This window comes from Amblyomma maculatum, chromosome 2, assembly GCF_055883805.1.
Source record: "Amblyomma maculatum isolate TAMU_Amacu chromosome 2, ASM5588380v1, whole genome shotgun sequence".
Classification (NCBI taxonomy): Eukaryota; Metazoa; Arthropoda; class Arachnida; order Ixodida; family Ixodidae; genus Amblyomma; species Amblyomma maculatum.
Genome location: NC_139345.1, coordinates 3,044,688 through 3,063,746, shown reverse-complemented (window position 1 = coordinate 3,063,746; position 19,059 = coordinate 3,044,688). Strand labels below are relative to the sequence as shown.

Genomic DNA, 19,059 nt, shown 5'->3' with positions numbered 1-19,059 from the left:
GAACAGTAATTTAATCACTCCTTTTTATTGGCAAGCTGAAAGGCACGTTAACTGCACGTGACGGTTAGATTAATACTAGCTGTGGACAGCTATTCTCCTGCTTTGCTTACACATTAGAATTTTCATTCTAGCATCTCATTCAAGTTGCATTTTCTCTGAGAAGTGACAAGACGATCCCTATACAGGACGAAGTGGGAAGTGACAGAACAAAGTGCCTGCGTGGGCTGTGTCACATCGCGGTTGCAGCTTTGAAAAAGGTCAAGCCTGAAGAACTGCCTGAGGCATAGCAGGTCACTGCATGGGCAAATGAAACCATTGTTGCAAGAAATTAGTGCACCTCTTTGTGCATAAGAAATTCTCACTTCATTTTGTTTCATAAATATAGCATCTAAGTGCTATATCACTGTTGGGTCATGTGCTGGGTCATTTGCTGGGTCATTTGTGACAGTTAAGAGACAGGGTACACATATCATTTTACTTTTGTGGGAATTTCTTTTTCACACCGGCTCCTGTACTTTTCTGTGCTTCCTGAGTCATTACATTAAGTTCCTAATGCCAGTATTCATTCATTACTGCTGCCTTGAATTGACTAGTGCTTTATTAGAATGCACTAATGAACTAAACCCTTCACCACTTGCACTTTAAGGAACAAGGAACACTTCACGCAGAAGGCAGCATAGTTGCTTTTTATTAAAATACAGCAGGAGCATATCAGTTAGTATAAAAATACAGCAGGAGCATTTGAGTTGGTGCTTTGCCAAAAGAGCAGATATGGAGTGCATTGAAAAGAAATGTAAGCCATCTGCCCAAATTATAATTTAGCAGCCTCATCTCTATGTGGGACTTGGCTTGTGACAGTCAAACCTTAACATTATTCAAAGTTAGTTAATAAGCAACCTCGAGTTCATCTGTTGAACAATGAGAATGCCTCCAGACCTGCGATTGAGAGACCTCAAGGAAAGCATAGAGCAGTTAAATTGCAGCATCTACTTAAAAGTACCCTTGCACAAAGGCAATGTTTGTTCTTCGTGAATCTGTAAAGCATGTATTTCAGTTTGAGTTTGTTATGGGATAAGTGAATGACCTCCTCTTTACGTGAAATGTTGTCTCCTAGTTGAATGTAGTGGACACATTCCTTAGAACAGAAGTTTTTTAAGTGTGTGCTTCATATTGAAGGTCTGTGCAGTTGATTAGCACCTTTTTTTCAAATCTCTTGATGCGTGTTTCAAGATTACAATGCTTAATTTGGTCATTGTGTCAACTGGCTTTCTGCTTTGATGCACACATAATGAAGGGCGAAATTAAGAACAATAAAACAAAGCATTGAAGCGATTTTTAGGCCTGCACACTTACGTCTCGGCATTATACATTTTCCTTTACTTGAGCACTTTGCTTCTTCTGCTTTGCTTATCACTTTTGTGCTTATGTGACCAAAGCTTCATTCTTAAATCATCTTTTGTTTGTCAAAATGGAGTCCTTTCGAAAGAAATAAAGAGAGACCCATGCATATCTTATAACATGCATTGGCTTTCTACGCAGTACTCTTGAATGAAGCCTCATTTGTAAATCGTGTGTCATATTTGTGAATATATGCTGAAGCAACTGGCAAAATGATCACAGTGTTTTCTATCTGCACATACAGGTGACACGCTCATCAAATGTCTTTTTTCTGTCCCCTAAACTGACTTACACGAACAACCATGTTGCGGTCACTGTGCTTTCTGATCATACGAAGTGTAACATTGATTTTTATGGCAGCGTATTTCACGCAGTGTAGTCAGTTAAATTGTTCACGTTTCTTTGTTGCTTCGAACTATACCTCTCCATTATGTGCAACTCAAGCTCTAACAATTTCAGGAGTACTGGTAATAAACACCTTACATTGTACTCTTTAAAGATCATGCTGCCTTGAGGCTCAGTGTTACTTTTCGTGCCGCTGTCAAGCAACCTAACAGAACTGCATAGCAACCATGAGTGCACTTTGCAGTAAAAACTGAAAACATCCTGTTAAGCGCACTGCATTGCCTTGTCAAGATTTTGTGTTATGTGTGATGTGCAGTAGCTTACACATGACTGCGTGATGTTCTGTATAAAAATCACGTGTGTGTTCACTTGAAAGTATGGAGGGCAGCCTGTTCACAAGGTTCCTCAGAGAGCTATTTCCCAAGGTCTGTATGAAAGTTCACTACAAGAGCAATAAGTTTTTTTTGTGTCTGTGTGACATGTTATTTATGATCTCGTAGTGCCAATAAATTATGACCTAGAGAAACTGAACTGTCATTTTATTTCGCCGACGTGGGCGAAGAGATATGAAAACGCCGAGCATAGTGTTGTTTTTGTTTTCAATTTCGCCCTTGAACAGTCATGGCCACCATGCAAATGTTGAGAAGTTATGCATTGACTGGCATTTTCGTTCTGAGCATAATGTCACGCCCTATAACCGTGTAGTGCACAGGACGAGTACATGTCGAAAACGGCGTCGTATATGGGAGACCCAAATAATGATTGAGGCATTAAAATTGGCACAGGTTTTTGGTACCAGGCACCAACAGCATGTATTTTCATCACTTACACTATTCAAGGAAAGCACTGTCTTATATAAAGGGATGCCTGGCATATTCAGCAAAACAACTGCGCATATTAGAATCGCCCACGACAATGGCATGGTCATTTTCGGTCTCCTTACCTACTTCCTGTGAGTCGCCCTCCTTTAGGTGCTTTCCTGTCTTTTCTCTGTAGTGTGGGTCATCGCCCTTGCCCTGTCCTCTTGACTCCTGCATAGTTTTTGAGTTCGCTTTCCTTATCGCCTTGTACTGCTTGTTCGGAGTTGTCAAGGGTGGGAAATTCGCTGTCCTGCTTCTAGTTTCCGCCATTTTAGAGCCGAAAGGCATGTCCAGCTAGCTCGTCCTACACTTTCTTTAGCCTCAGTTCAACCGTAGCTCTCTATTTCTCAGTCTGCCGTTGTTTTTCCAGTTGTCGAACATGTTCCGACAATACCTTGTGTTGGCTCAGCATTATGTCCATTTTCCTCTCCATTTGACACTGCTTACAGATATATTTCTCAACTTCTCGCTCATCAGCATGGCTCTCTATCTTAAAATCCCCACCACATTCTTCACACTAGTCACTTTCCCTGCTATTTTCGGATTACGCACAAGTTTAATTGCACAATGTACCGCACTAATGCAAAAGTAAAAAAAAAAAACGTGTTGCATCACGCGGTCCCGCGCTATACAACCTAGACAAAATGAAACAACCACAATGGGAAAAAGCGCCAAAGAAGCACCAAAAGCGTAAAAAGAGTCTTTTACCATACTTTTATGATACGAACATTTACGATGGAAAATTAGGCTGACTGAAGCCGGACCTTGATAAATAGCCTAGTAAATAGCAACAACATACCGACACGTGTTACACGTGGTTGAAAACGTGGTCATGCGCTATCCAACTTAGGAAAAAACAACCAACCACAAAGAAAACATTAGAAGAGTTAAACACTGCTGAACCGAATATTGAGCGAAAGCAATAGCTGCGGGTGATTGAGAATTCTAATTCTTCTTCTTCCCCAGCCCACACATAAAGCCCCGCTTTAACAAAGCCGTATGAATGTGCATTAGTGGCCTAGAGGGGTAACGAAATGCCAAGTTCCTGGCAGGCTTTCTAGCATAAGCGTCCCTTGTGAAACGAGAGACCTAAGTTGGCAGCTCCTGCCAGCCAAGATATAAAGCCCCTCTTTAACCAAGCCGTATGAACGTGCCTTATTGGGCTATAGGAGTAACGTGAATGCCAGGGTCCTGGCAGGCTGATTCTGACATAACCATCCCATGTGAAACGAGAGACCAAAGTTGGCAGCTCCTGCCAGCCAAGATATAAAGCCCCTCTTTAACCAAGCCGTATGAACGTGCCTTATTGGGCTATAGGAGTAACGTGAATGCCAGGGTCCTGGCAGGCTGATTCTGACATAACCATCCCATGTGAAACGAGAGACCCAAGTTGGTAGCTCCTGCCAGCTTGGGGTCGTCTACGGAGGTCATCTAAAGGTCAACGGTGGTCACCGAAAGCGTAAAAAGACTTTTTGACGGGTTAGTTGGTACACGATCTTGACTTTTATAGCGCTGAAGATCGTGATTTTTGTAGCGCTTCCTGTGGTGTTTCTTCAGCGCTATAAAAATATTAAAGTTGCTCAGTCGAAAATTAGGCTGACTGAATCCGGACCTCGCTATTCTAAGCTCCTCCGAGAAAGCCCGTCCGAGCCTAAAAGCAAGCCGGTCTCTCTATAGGTAATAAAACTGAAATAATTCATCCGTTTGGCGCTCGGATTTCCCACTTAGCAAACGGCGTCCTTGAAGAAAGGAAATACGGTCTGTCTCCAGGAGCTACTCCTGCTACTCCTAACCACGTCCGCACTGCATGGCGCCTCACCCGGAACTATGGATGGATGGATGGAATATAGGAGTGTCCCTTTTGAAACGGGTAGGTAGCAGTTGTTATCATGCTCGTTCCCCCCCCCCCCCCCCCCCCTATATTTTAATTGTTTTAGATCAGTTAACTATACCATCATTCTGTTTATTGAAACTTTATTTCTACATTACTGACATTATGTTACTTTTCTGCTTTAAGGCTATCAATCTTCCAATGGTTTTTTTGCTAGCTTCCACCGCAGGTTCATTCACCCGGCCACTGGTATCTACAAACCCCAGGGGTTCAGGAAGAGTGACTGCGCCTGCATCGACTTCCGGATGGATACCATAGCGTACTTGCTTTTCCGTCCATATATATATATATATATAGCCATTTTCGAGGGCCTGAGGTAGTAATAGTAGTAGTAGTAGTATTAAACGTTCATTTTGGAACATGGGTTATGGGTTAAAGGCGGGTATAGGTCACTCTTCAGTCCGGGACTCCGTTGGCTGAAGCCACTATCCCAGCTCTCGCAAGCAAGGCCCTTTGTGCCGCAAGGCGGAGCTGAACAGGGGGACCGCCTCCCAATCCGCCCTTGTTCGGTTTTCATTGTGAGGTGTAGCCTGGTTTTCTTGGAAAGCCCGTACATGCATGTCGTAAAGGTCTGCTTTCTGGCCGCAAAACGTGCAATAATGTAAGAAAGTGTCCTGAGTTATTGTGTTCAGTCTAGCTGGGCTGTTGTCGGGCAATTTTTGTAACTGTCTGAGATGACACTTCTCTTACCGTGTCCTTTAGAAGGTGCTGGGAATGTTTGTCTTGCTAAGCGACCGTGTTACAGTATCTCGTTATGAGTGGGGAGTGATGAGGGATCCCTGGAAAGGAATGCTCGGGCTGCGGCGTGTGCACACTTTTTTCCCTCTACCCCTTGATGACCAGGCACATTACTTCTTTGAGGCCTGGTGTCTGGCCTGAGATAAGATTTTACAGGCCAAGGGAAAAGCCCGGCCTCACACGTAGTTTCTGTAGGCGGTTAGGGAGTCGGTGACGATGTATATGGAATCGGTGTGTGTTGCGGCTAATGCAATCGCTCCCTCCTCCATTTGTGCAACGTCTGAATTTCTAGCTGTCGGCCCCGCGACCGTATCTCCTAGACGAGTGAGGGTTGCTGTTGTGATGCCTACGCAGGGACCCGCAGCATCCACAAATAAGGCTTCTTTGCCCTTGGGGTAGTTCTTATCCATCGTCCTGGTTCGTGCTTTGCGTTTTGCCTCATGATATTCGGGATGCATATTGCGCGGTAGGGGCATAGTGTGGAGTTTGCCCCTCCATTCACGTGGTATGACCTCAGTTAGTAGTCCGTCACAAATGTGGATATTGCTCAAGCATTGCAGATATTTGACAGATGCAGCCTCGCCATACTCTTATCTTTTTTTTTTCGGCAAGTGAGGGTAGACCCCTTACTTACACTGAATGCAGGACAGTGTTTGCATCAAGAGCTGACAGTTGGGCGAGTTCGTGCACTGCAGTCAAGTACTAATACACACGAACATGGACAGGGGAAAACGCGGACGACAAAGGCGCTTTTGTTGTTGTATTTAATGTGCAACTGTGTCAATAAACGATCGATTGGAAGTTAACGCTAGTGTCGTCCACGTCTTTATCTACACATGTTCGTGTGTGCAAAGAATCACGTATTAAGGCAAAGACAGCGTCCTGGCAGTTCAGTTGATAGAGCAAAAAAGGAGCAATGATCCCGATGCTCTGTGGCGCTCGCTTGGCAAGTTTCGTGCGTGCAGTGCATTGATGTAGACACTTCGGAAATGGGCCATTTATTGAGTTATATGTTACCCTTAACTTCCGCCTGTAAAAAAAAAAAAAAAAATCAGTGACACATTGGAAAGTCACGAAGAAGGCTTCATGCAGTCTTATCGAGAAGTGCATAGCCACTGCATTCCGCCACAGCGCGCTTGTTTTTACCTAATTCTGATGCATCGACCTCTGAAAATTTCAGAGAAGCCAGAACAGCCTACATGTGTTGGGCTGATGGCGACAAAAAAAGTGATTAAAACGTGACTGTGTCTCAAAAGAAGCTAGAGCGCACATTACTACGCATAGTAATTTTTTATTCGTCGTTCAGATCCTATAGCCTTGGGATTCCAGCGTTGATGTCGTTTTCTATGCCACATTCGTTCATTCCTCGAAGGATCTTGAAGAAGCCTGTGAAGTGAGATTGGAAATGTAAATCACGAATCATTACAGCGTACGAAGGCACCTGGCCACCAACCCAAGGAGTTTGGCTGGTTTGCCGGGTAAATTGATCAGTGAAGTGATTGCTTGATTGGATTGATTACCTTCATCGCCCCAGTTCGGATTCCACGAGTTGGCCGCGAGCCAGTAGGGGACACCCTCTTCGGTTCCCCACCCTAGAATCTTGACGGCGTGTCCGCCTACGTAGTCGTCGCTAAGCCTCTGGTAGACGCCTGCAAGTCGAGTCAGTAGTGCGATTTCCACTTTGCGCTTCATGACAGCCAGTGCGCATAGTTATCACATAGAGCTGTACGCACTCGCTTTAGGCCCATTCCGCTATCTTGGTCACCTTAGCCCCCATATCGGAACCCCTATCGTTATTTCCTCAAGTTCGATATAGTTTAGTTTATGGCGTTGAACTTACATTCAGTGGAAATCAAGAAGAAGAAATGGACATGGGCAGGACATGTAGTGCGAAGAGGGGATAACCGATGGTCGCTTAGGGCAACAAAACTGAATTCCAAGCAAAGGAAAGCGTAGCAGGGGGCGGCAGAAAGTTAGTTGGGCGGACTAGGTTAAGAAGTTCGCAGGGGTCAAGTGGATGCAGCTAGCACAGGACCGGGTTAATTGGAGAAATATGGGAGAGGCCTTCGCCCTGCAGTGGGTATAGTCAGGCTGATGATGATGATGATGATGATGATGATGATGATGATGATGATGATGGCGTTCAACGTGTCAAAGCGACAAAGGATACGCTGAAAGCCGCAGTGGAGGGCTCCGGGTATTTAGACCACCTGCGGCTCTTTAACGTGCCGGGCGCCTCGCTTTTCGCCTGCTTCGAAAAGCGGCTGCCGCGGCCGATGTTCGATCCCGCAACCTTGGGTGCAGCAGTCGGGCGCCCTAACCACTGAGTCACCGCAGCGGGGCTATTAGAAAACGGGCTTACCGCTTTTATAAGAGAAAAAGTCTGCGTAGACGTCGAAGTCAGCCTCGACGGGACCATTCGTGAAGATTTCAGTCTTGATTTGGGTCTCGTCTGAAGAGATAGAGTACACTTTCGCCCCTGAAAGTAAAGGCCGGTAAACCGCAGCATTACAAGGAACTGAAGACATCAACTGCCCGCTCCAGTCTGTGAGCCGGATTAACAAAGAAAAATAACCACACTTTCATAATACCTGTCCCTAGCCACAACCAGAGTCTTTCAATGCTAAAACAGTACTTAAGGACTCTGCTACAACTTGACCCCCTTAAAACGACATATAAAACGTGCCATCAGATGAGCTCTGCTGAACACAGAATAATGAACTCGGTGTATACCCACGCTAGTGGCGTCCTTTTTACAGCGATGTGCTCCCCGCTGGCATACTGGCAGACCATTGCTAGCTGCGGGTGCGGCGACCCATGAATACGCATGCGCGTGCACCTGAAGGGGCCGACCGTCATCTCGCCCCAATCGTTCAAAAGAAGAACGCACTGGACGCACCCCTACGTGGCACTCTGCGGACGCGAGCGCGAGATCCAGTACAGACACATCGGAGAGTCGAAGCTAGCGCTGCGTGGCGTAAGTACCACTGGGGTTCATATCAAATCTGCTCTGTAGGTGGTGCTTCGGGAAAATCCGCTGTTTATCATGTCTGATTTTATTGCTGGTATGCGACAGACGCAATAATAACTCAAATAAAATGAGGATCAAGTTCATTCCCGAAATGAGGGTCAAGTTGATTTCCTCGTCTTCTTCAACAGCGATATGCAGGCCACACGAGAACCGATGGTCAGCTAACCTGGCCTCGCCGCACAACCGGTGCATAGAACGCTGGATTCTTCTGGATGACAGCAGTGGCGCTTTGAAAGCAATCCACCAGACCGAAGGACACCTTCAGTCGGACTCGACTTTCACTTCGTCAAGCAGTTTTACGGCGTTTAGCAGATGCCCAAGGCTGAGCAGTCGACCTGACCCGGCTCCGCGTGCGAAGTGATCGTGGAGGCGTCGTTAGGAGTTCGATTAAGGCGAACTGCCGGGACTCCCATACTTTTTCATTATACTTTCAAGGGGATATTGTGAGAGTTCGATATAAGCAGTGATTCAATATAACCTGATGGCATATATACGAGACCAAATGAAATCAAGTCAGATTTATTTCACATCTAGACACGATGTAGGCGGCCCAGACAAAAAAGCCGAGAAACAATCGACTTGGCAAAGGTCTGTGCCACTTCCGAAAATTCCATACCCAGTAATCAAAATAAGTTTTGACGATATCAATCAAACATGGTTACGCAATGTTATACAATGGCAAGAACATTATCTAGTTATTCAAAATGAAAAGCAACGCAAGAATTTTAACTCAAGAGCGTTAAAGACCGTGTGTACCGAAATTCCGACACCCTTATTTGGCGTTGTGAGCAAGAAATCTCGAGATGGCAATGGCAGGGGGTAGATAACATGTCCACGCACTGAGCGAGCGCAGGGTTGCCTGACGTTGCGTTCTGGCAGCTGCCAACTCGGGCCTATCCTTTCATATGGGAAAGTGATAACAGAATCAGCACGCCAGGGCACTTGCATTCACGTCACCCCTTAGCCACTCCGGCACGCTAATCCTTATTGGTTAAAGGGTGGCTATATTTTTCGTGCAGTAATAAGTTTTTTATTACACCGGCAATCATTTTTGTACAAAATCACGTGAAATTAAGGATACGTAAGGAACCAAGTGAATTTAGCAAGAATGGTAATGAATAGGACAGTTAAGGATTGAGCCCCGTAATTCGTGCGCGCGCGAGTACGAATCGGGTTGCAGTATGACGAGTGCTGTGTTGTTTTGTGTTTTCAGACAAACTAGACAAATGCTTAAAAAGTTGCCTTCTCTCACTTGTTTTCTGTTTGGTACCGTTGCAAGAGTAATTCACCATGTAATAGTTTCACGGGAAAGACTTGAAGTTCCTTGACTCATATGCTCAGTTGCAAATAGCACACAGAGAGCTACATGTATCAACTGTATACTGTTGAAACTCGATTTAACGAAGTTGAGGGGAGCCGCGAATTATTTCGTTAAATCTGGAACTTCGTGAAATCAGTGAGGCTTTTTTTGGTCCTATAATTTGGTGCATTCGATAATAAAGTGCTGCGGTATTCAAAAAGCTACCGCGGCATCATACTTGCGAATCCTTTATTCTCCTAAAATGCAATGCGGCTATCAAAAATGACTGGCGCCAGTAGCACACAAGAAAAAAAAATTTTTACTCATCAAGAAAAGCCCGAGAGAACTACAAATTTATTTTCCACCAAATAAGTCGATGATCTTTGCCTGCGCGTGCTTTGTGAGCAGTGACCGCACTGATTTCTCGTGGGTCTGAAGTGCTAAGTAGCATGTAGGCCTAACAAGCCGAGCTTGTTAGAAGCATGCACTCAAAGGCACGGGAAAATATCTGCAGAAGCACAATGGCGAACGAACCACACGAAGCACGCCACACACACACGCAAAAAAAAAAAAAGCATCGAATTGCAACTCCGCCCCTTGGAATGCGACATGATACTTTTCTTTTACCGCTGGCACCATCTGATGAATTCTCGTTTTGCGCCGCGCAGTTTGAAAAAAAAAGCGGGACGAAGGTGCCCCGCGCTGTTACCGTGGGATCGCAATTAATAAATTTTGGGGTGCTCTCTACAAAATAGACCAAAAATAGCCCCTCTTCATTTTTCGAAAAAAAAAAAAGTTCGTTAAATCAGAACAGATCATGGAATTGATTTCGTTATTTCGAGTTAGTCAGATCATTGAATCCTATGAGCGTCCGAGGGGGAATTACGATATCTTCATTAAATCATGACTTTCGTTAAATTAGGTTTTGTTAAATCGAGTTTTGACTGCATTCTACGGACCATGGTCACCAAACATTATGTCGCCAATCAAATCCCTCAATCTGACATAAACTCAGTCAGTCGCTCAATCAGCTGGTCAGTCAGTCAGTCAGTCAGTCAGTCAGTCAGTCAGTCAGTCAGTCAGTCAGTCAGTCAGTCAGTCAGTCAGTCAGTCAGTCAGTCAGTCAGTCAGTCAGTCAGTCAGTCAGTCAGTCAGTCAGTCAGTCAGTCAATTTATAGGTCGGGTGGTCCACCAATCGGTCTTGATTAGCATTATTATGTGTGTGGCGTAACGTATGCGAAAAAGTAGTTACTGAATCGTACATGCCAACACTCATAATGTTAGCTACTTGCAGCACCTCCAAACGCCGCTGATAATTTTGTGTTGAGTTAGCCACGCCTGGCTGCTGAGCTAGTGGCGCACGGGAGAAATAAACAAGGAAGTTCATTTAGGTTCTAGGCTCGTCGTGTCGTTTCGTTCTTCGCGGGCATGATGACATTTTCTAGTGGTCGCCGACTACCGCCTGGTCATCCACACTATACCTTGGTATTTGTCGTTGCTGTACTCCGTATCGTGGCCCTTGCGGCACACGTGCTGGCACCGGGGTGTCGGCAGTGTGCTGCTGCTGCAGTTGGGTAGCGGACCTACGGTGTGGTGCTCGCAGGGTGGGTACTGGTACGGCTGGCAGCCGTCCTCTGTTGCGTATAGACCACCGGACACGACGCCCCGGTCTTTGTAGAACTGCCAAGCTGCTGAAGGGAAGCCTCCGAAACAACTGCGAGGAGGCGCCAGAGCAATGGCACATGCTATGACAGTTGCACAGCCCTGGCAAGTGTAAATATTTTCCGCGCGTTTTGAGTTACGATCACTGAGCGAGTAGGGGACACGTCACTCATGAACTTCAAGGCACATCCTGACTGAGTGTCGGCGCTCTTGTGCAAGAACCGGTTTGCGCATGCGTGTGGTACAAGACGCCACAAAACTTGAGCGAAGCGCTGAGAGCTGTTCATGATGTCGGCGTCAGCGTTCACGCAGGCGCCGGAAGCTGCTCACCCACGTAGGTCTCTCATTGGCGTACGGCGGCCTCTCGCTGCGGTCCCGTGGCTCTACGTATCCGCACAATTATGCTTCTTCTTATCGGCTTCTCTTGCGATGGCTGCTCCAAGAACATGTTGTCCATTGGAGGCGGCCTGCAAGAGGGATTTAGGAATAACGCAGGCAGCAGCAGACTGTCCGGCAGATTGTATGGACCGGTACATGCTGGCCCGGCTCTCCCTGGAACGTCGGTTGCCTATCGACGGCAGCAGGCATCGATCCTGCTGAAGGCCTTCCAGTCCTCGGGTTGGTGGGTGCGTTCGGTCACCCGCTCGGCACGTCGTCTGGCGGCTTGAAGTCCGAGGAGTTGTAGGTCTGAGGCTGGTGGCGGAGCACAGGTGTCTGCTTCTAGCTGCGCGCTCATAGATCGAGTTTCTTAGCTCTTACCTGGAAGGAAAGCTGGTGGTGCTGCACATCAGTCACCATGGGCGCGCTAAGCATCATGAATCGATGTGCTACTTGGTGCCGGACAGTCGATGTTTTTCGGGAACACAGACGGTGTGACTAAGCTGTCTAATCACGATAATCATCATCATCGTCATCTCGGGGCGCGAACGTAGAGAAAATACGCAAAAGTAGAAGATGCCAAAGTTTTTTCCGAAGTGCCACTGAAAAACTTCCTGCAGTGATTGCGCAACTATATATATTTTACAAAGTAGTTTCTGTTGGCTTCCGTAATTAAAAGTTGAAGAGAGTAGACACTTCTTAGAGACACAAGTTTGTTGTCAACGTTTCGGTCGGAGCGGCTCCGACTGAAACGTCGACAACAAATAAATGTGTCTCTAAGAAGTGTCTACTCTCTCCAACTATATACAAACAAAACACTTTTTCCTTTTAAAATGTGCCTATTAGATGCGAATTATTGATTTCCGTGCTGCTCAATACTGAGCCAATAGGAGAGAGAGCCATCGCTTATTTTGGATCAATTTTACACTCACATGCTGCTTTGCTAGCTTTTTGCAACTTATATTCACAATACTGAATGTTGGGACCTTTTCTTATTGTAGAACAACGTTTATTTTTGCGTTATGTTTGGCCAAAAGTTGTAGCTCTGCACCCGGGAACTCTCCTCCCCATGATGCTTAGGGTCCTCATGGTGGCTGAACTGGTCGGCATGAAGCTCCATGCAAACTTCCATAGATGGCGACACAGCTTTTACTCTAGGAGTGACTCTACCCTCTAGGTAAGAGTAAGAAACTCCGTGTGCGCGCTCCAATGCAGCATGAGGTGACGTAGAGTTACGTGGCAGCAGCGAGGGACCACCTCGGTAGAGCACTATAACCCCGGCGAAGAATGTTGAACGCCAGCGCAGAGCTCCATGGAGATGCGCACTGCCTTTGACGCCCACCGTGGCAGGTATTTTGTGGCACGGCGACGATAGCACTGACGCTCAGGAAGTGTCGTTGAAGTTGGGCATTTAGGTGTGCTCTCAAGTAAATGAAGGCACGTGCCCCACAAACAAAGGAATATGTTCGTTCAAATTTCCCGTCTTTTGACTCGAAACCAATCGTGGTTGGCGTTGTGTCGGGAAACCTATGATTGATCGAAAGTGTTTACGTCGAAAAGAATGGGAATTGATGGAAACATCAGATAAATTGGCTGCAACGTCTCAGCATGAAGCAAACATCACTGTGACAAGTAAATGCGCAAAGTTTGTTCATTGCGATAAGAATAAAGTTATGGTATTTAAACGGGCATCGCATCTGTGACCCTTGAATCGCGAATAAGACCCTTTGGCCATAGAAGCACGCTTGCTCTACTTGGTTAAACGGATGACTTGTGTGCCTTCCGGTAAATGAAAAATGAAAGCAGTGTCCATGTCTGCAATGTGACATATAAAGAGGACTTTAGGCTACCGTAGGGATCCACTAACGCTGTCACGTGATGCACTTAACGCGGAAATTAAGTGTCCTTCAAATTTCGGGGTCTATAAAGGCTGGGTGAGAGTGAATGCATTGTTTCTTCTCACTAGCCTTTTCTTTTCGTCCTTCGCTTCCAGTTCTAACGTCGCAGTCATTAAACAGAACACGAGGCGAAGGCGCCTGCATTTGTTTTGCTTGTGCACACCGTCTTATCTGTTTGCGATGCTGTTATGCTCAGGCTCAAGGCTTCCATTTTCATTTTATGTGTCACCTGAAGTGTCTTCAAGGCCCCGTGTAACGATTCTTATCAACTATGCCTGCAAGTGAAACATCAGCTAAACCACGGTGGTCATAAAATTTACCCCAAACACGTTCTCAAGCCAAGTACGCCACTTTTTTTATACTGAAGGTAGTTGTGTGTGTGTGTGTGTGTGTGTGTGTGTGTGTGTGTGTGTGTGTGTGTGTGTGTGTGTGTGTGTGTGTGTGTGTGTGTGTGTGTGTGTGTGTGTGTGTGTGTGTGTGTGTGTGTGTGTGTGTGTGTGTGTGTGTGTGTGTGTGTGTGTGTGTGTGTGTGTGTGTGTGTGTGTGTGTGTGTGTGTGTGTGTGTGTGTGTGTGTGTGTGTGTGTGTGTGTGTGTGTGTGTGTGTGTGTGTGTGTGTGTGTGTGTGTGTGTGTGTGTGTGTGTGTGTGTGTGTGTGTGTGTGTGTGTGTGTGTGTGTGTGTGTGTGTGTGTGTGTGTGTGTGTGTGTGTGTGTGTGTGTGTGTGTGTGTGTGTGTGTGTGTGTGTGTGTGTGTGTGTGTGTGTGTGTGTGTGTGTGTGTGTGTGTGTGTGTGTGTGTGTGTGTGTGTGTGTGTGTGTGTGTGTGTGTGTGTGTGTGTGTGTGTGTGTGTGTGTGTGTGTGTGTGTGTGTGTGTGTGTGTGTGTGTGTGTGTGTGTGTGTGTGTGTGTGTGTGTGTGTGTGTGTGTGTGTGTGTGTGTGTGTGTGTGTGTGTGTGTGTGTGTGTGTGTGTGTGTGTGTGTGTGTGTGTGTGTGTGTGTGTGTGTGTGTGTGTGTGTGTGTGTGTGTGTGTGTGTGTGTGTGTGTGTGTGTGTGTGTGTGTGTGTGTGTGTGTGTGTGTGTGTGTGTGTGTGTGTGTGTGTGTGTGTGTGTGTGTGTGTGTGTGTGTGTGTGTGTGTGTGTGTGTGTGTGTGTGTGTGTGTGTGTGTGTGTGTGTGTGTGTGTGTGTGTGTGTGTGTGTGTGTGTGTGTGTGTGTGTGTGTGTGTGTGTGTGTGTGTGTGTGTGTGTGTGTGTGTGTGTGTGTGTGTGTGTGTGTGTGTGTGTGTGTGTGTGTGTGTGTGTGTGTGTGTGTGTGTGTGTTGCGGAGGGGGGGGGTGCTGCGTTGAGAGAATTGACTCAGCTCCACAACCATACGCACCTCCCTTCCCAAATCACATCATTGTCAATAGATGTTTTCTCTTCCTCCTGGCATTGGTTAGAACACTCAAAGCAGTGCCCCATAGCCGGCGGCTCAACTCACCACAGCTGCCGCAACACGCCAGAAGGTCCTGGGCCGAGATGTTCACTTGCATCTTGCCTTGGCTGTGGATGCAGGTGCGGTCGGATATGGCTTCGACGGCTCCAAATGCCTGAATGGCCAGTGAATGAAATTTCTGCTCGAACAGAAATGCGCTAGCAATATAGATGCTACCACTCAGCCATTTAGCTGTTCTGCATTCCCTGAGCTTGAGTGAATAACCTTGCCAACTTGTGCAGCACTTCTGAAAAACCGAGTCCTATACAGGCTATATGATACTATTCGGTCCATATAGATAAATCGGTGATTTATATTTATATCGGGCCCAATTTTGCATCATGCGGTAGATTAGGAGTGCATGCTAATGAGTTGCGACCACGAAACGAGACCAAAGTGAAAAATCGAAACACTAGTAATAGTACGTGGCAATTTAATGAATAGAAACGATTTTTGCCGGCAGCGGCATTTGTCATCGAACGCGCAGGTACCTAAGCTGCGGCGACGGAAATATGGGGACAGGGAAAGGAAATGATAAAACGGCAGCGTCAAGGAGAGATGACAGGCTCTAGGATGAACAATAATATAAAATCAATAAATTTAAATTCACTTTCGCGCTGGCATGAATGCTGCCGGTGCGAAGGTTAATTTTTCTAATTCGCGTTTGGCCTAATCACGCTAAATCAGGCGTCATTTTTTTTTATGTCCAGTTAACCAGGGGTGCGGTAAATTGAAGTGCACAAGTCAAAACATTTGAGCCTATAGAAGCGCCGGCTGAAGCTGACGCATGCGCATGGCTATATCGCCGCTTTTTATCGTTGTATTCTTGGTGGAGTACAGCTAATTGGTAAGGCTACTTTTAAACTATTGTTGCGGTTTTCTTTATTATCTGGCTTAGACGCACAATATTTCACAAAAAGAAACCACAAAAATATTGTGCCAAGAGTGGCCAAGAGGCGCTACAGTAATATGCAGGCAACCTTACCCCTCACTTTCATGGATTCCAACTTGCGTGGTCAACAGATGTCAAGATGACTGCGAGCGTCTTGCGATTGTTGAAGTCCTATGCAGGGGCTTGTTTGTTTTTTCTCAGGGAACAGTCTCACAAGCTATTAAGAGCACAGTATATACTAAGCTTAGGAACTGGCACAGTATAGGAACGGAAGTTGGCTGGCAATAAGCGTCGTGGGAGCATGAGGAATGAAAAATATAGTGCAGCTCTCAGCCTTAATTTCAACATAGCAGCAGTTTTTCACGCGGACCTGACTTAATCTCAGCAGACGAGCTTTTTTTTTGTGTGTGTATGTAATCACCACAGAAATGATGATGCCACGGCTCATGTGCTGCAGCAGAACTTAACAGCAATTGAGCAACAACTCTGGACTGAGTAAACCACTCCACAGTGTCTCGAAAGAAAGGAAATACCCAACAAGCCCCACAACTCGACTGGTCCCGGATGAGTCCAATGCTGCCGCACTGGGTCCATTTTTGTCGAGCATCGAAGGACTCCGGCAAGTCCGCGGGGATCTCTTCGTGCCGAAAGGCGGGAAGCCGATGCAACTTATTGTCTGGATGCACACCCAGCAGGCTCCGGATGAACATGGGCGAGATCTTCCGGTTGAAGTTGCGTCCGGCCTGGTGGGTGAAATTTATTAGCATTCAAATAATCAGCTTAATTGTTTCATGGTGTGAGTCATCGCTTCCGGAAGATGAAAGAATGATTCTCTTTTCGGTATTGAGCCTTATTGTGCTTCGGTAATACTTAATGTTGTTACATGGCGACAAGCAAGAAGACAGCACAACATGGCGACTGGGTGAAAGATGATTTATTGACTGGCCTAGCGCGTATCTTCATATATTTAACTGCGAATATTAGGGGAGCATCATCATCATCAACATCATCAGCCTGACTATACCCACTGCAGGGCGAAGGCCTCTCCCATGTCACTCCATGGGATTGGTTGCGGACGCTGTTTTCAATTTACAGAGATAACACAGAACCAAAATGAGATCTCTGTTCAAATTTGCGTCAAATAGTAGTCGTTTATCTAGTTTTAAAACCTTAAGTGTGTTAAACACCTTATAGAAGCTATGAAAAACGTTTATGCAAATCTGATTACCTTCTTCTAACTCAACAGAGTCTAGGGTCTTTTTTTGTTTGTTTGTTTGTTTCAAAATAAAAATGATAACCTAAATCGATACATATCTCTACAAATACAAGGAGTGATGCCGGGGTTCATTGTTTTTATTAGTATTACAGTGAAGGGTAAGAAGACAAAGGGGGTGGGGGGGGGGGGGGGGGCTACTGATGATCACTTTCAGGGAGTGGCCTGAAAGCAGTTGTCATAATTAGAGGAGGAATTATATGAACGGCAGGCTGAGAACGAGAACAGGAGCACGGAAAAAGAAATTACATGTCCCTGTACGTGCGCCGAAAGAAAATGTAAATAAAAAAGGATAAAATGGAAAAGCTGCTTTACAATAACTAAGCGATTAGTACCCAAGTAGACCACGAACTTCACACGCACAAAAAAGCTTACTTTGGTTTTAGGAAATTGTATGAACAGGTACAAAGGGATTATTAGGACTTCTACGGCAACCCGCTTTTAATTAAAACAAAGAAAGACATTAAGGAAAGGAAAACTGGCGCAGTCACATGGCAAGTGAACTGTGTAAATTAAGCAATAAACTGTATCCTAGACACTGCGCTGGGGTATACTGACTGGAGGAAGTAAATTACTGCGGGATCTCCGAAAAAAAGAAAATAGAGGAATGAGTTCAAGAACGTTCTTAGCTCAATAAAATTCCTTCAATATTCTTTGGACTCGGCTCAATGCAGCTCAATCGTGGGCTGCATCGTGCGAAGTGTGTCGTTTTCCTCACTTTCCAGGTGGTGTTGAGCTTGTTGATGTAGGCCACCATACCATCGGACATGGGCCTCAAGGAGGGTGGATGAATACTGCGGCTGTAGGCGACCGCCGCAAGCAATGTGCACGCGAGAACGCGCTGCCACATTTTCTGCGAGACCAAAGGACGTCGCAGTTAGTAGGCACACTCAATACTGCTTTGACGAAAGTTCGGCTCAGGGAATCAGTTTCAGCTCAACTGTACTGAAACGTAACCTGTTTAACTGCCAGTGGAAAGAACAAACAGGCATCTCCGCTTTGTATCCGCATGTTCCGTGCAGTACATCAGGATTTCTTCTTTCCTATCACTGCCGCTGTGTAGCACTTTTTATTTCGCGCGCCTAATCTGTGTACACCTTTGTGGCAGAGTTCCTGGCTGTTCGGGTATACGATTTTTTGCTCATCGTCCCAATGTGCTCGCTATAATGCCAATAATGATGTATTTTTCCTGATTTACCTTGTGCTTTTTTGTGATCTAATTATTTCTCCATTCATTATTTATTAATTGCGTAAGCGTGATTTCTCTGCTGTGAAATGCCGTCATATACAGAGGCAGACGACCCGTCAAGCTGCTCTTCGAAGCAGTTTTTTAGCGGCTGCTCCTTTCCTTTCCTTGTATTAAAGAAAAAATAAATTATTATTATTATTATTATTATTATTGTTATTATTATTATTATTATTATTATTATTATTATTATTATTATTATTATTATTATTATTATTATTATTATTATTATTATTATTATTATTATTAATCAGCCTCACACTTCATCTGAAAGACCGTTTCGAGTATGTTACAGGAAGGAAAGTTGAAGTGGCCGAGACCACCTCTCATAATCACTAGGCCGGCTCCTCATTACAGGAGCCCACTGGCGACTGCGGCGGCTCAGTCGACCAGGGCCTTCTGGCTTGCCAGGTCGAAGCAGCCGAGCAGGGCTGTCTACGGAGCTGCACCGACTCCAGACCCAGTCGATTCTCGATCATTCGAGATTGTCATTGATCACCAATGGGGAATATCAGCCCACATGTCCAAACTGCTCGCAGGCTGAAATTGTCACACAAGCACATATCCTAAGGGGATGCACGAGACATCCGCCTCCTCAAACTTTGCTACCGGCACCCTCCGAGAAGGGCTGGAACATACTCCTACGCCGACCAGACAAAATGACAAAAGTGGCACT

At 45.8% G+C, this 19,059-nt stretch overlaps 1 protein-coding gene across 1 annotated transcript; it reads right to left on the bottom strand.

The window, feature by feature from the left end:
- Positions 1-6,520: 6,520 nt before the first annotated feature.
- LOC146197845 (cathepsin B-like) lies at positions 6,521-18,098 on the bottom strand. Its single transcript, XM_084592534.1, has 8 exons — positions 17,856-18,098; positions 16,398-16,607; positions 14,975-15,087; positions 12,774-12,776; positions 11,045-11,277; positions 7,595-7,711; positions 6,753-6,881; positions 6,521-6,618 (listed from the first exon to the last, which is right to left on the bottom strand). The coding sequence occupies exons 1-8, from the start codon at positions 17,985-17,987 to the stop codon at positions 6,542-6,544; spliced, it is 1,014 nt and encodes a 337-aa protein (XP_084448660.1). The 5' UTR covers positions 17,988-18,098; the 3' UTR covers positions 6,521-6,541.
- Between the last annotated feature and the right edge of the window lie 961 nt (positions 18,099-19,059).

Bases quoted from the DNA above. Each gene is read 5' to 3' on its own strand.
- LOC146197845 (XM_084592534.1), bottom strand. From the start codon at position 17,987: ATGTGGCAGCGCGTTCTCGCGTGCACATTGCTTGCGGCGGTCGCCTAC. The intron at 16,608-17,855 runs GTGAGGAAAACG...TTCACCCACCAG, and splicing joins AGCTCAACACCACCTGGAAA to GCCGGACGCAACTTCAACCG. The intron at 7,712-11,044 runs GTATAGTGTGGA...CTTTACTTTCAG, and splicing joins CAGCAACGACAAATACCAAG to GGGCGAAAGTGTACTCTATC.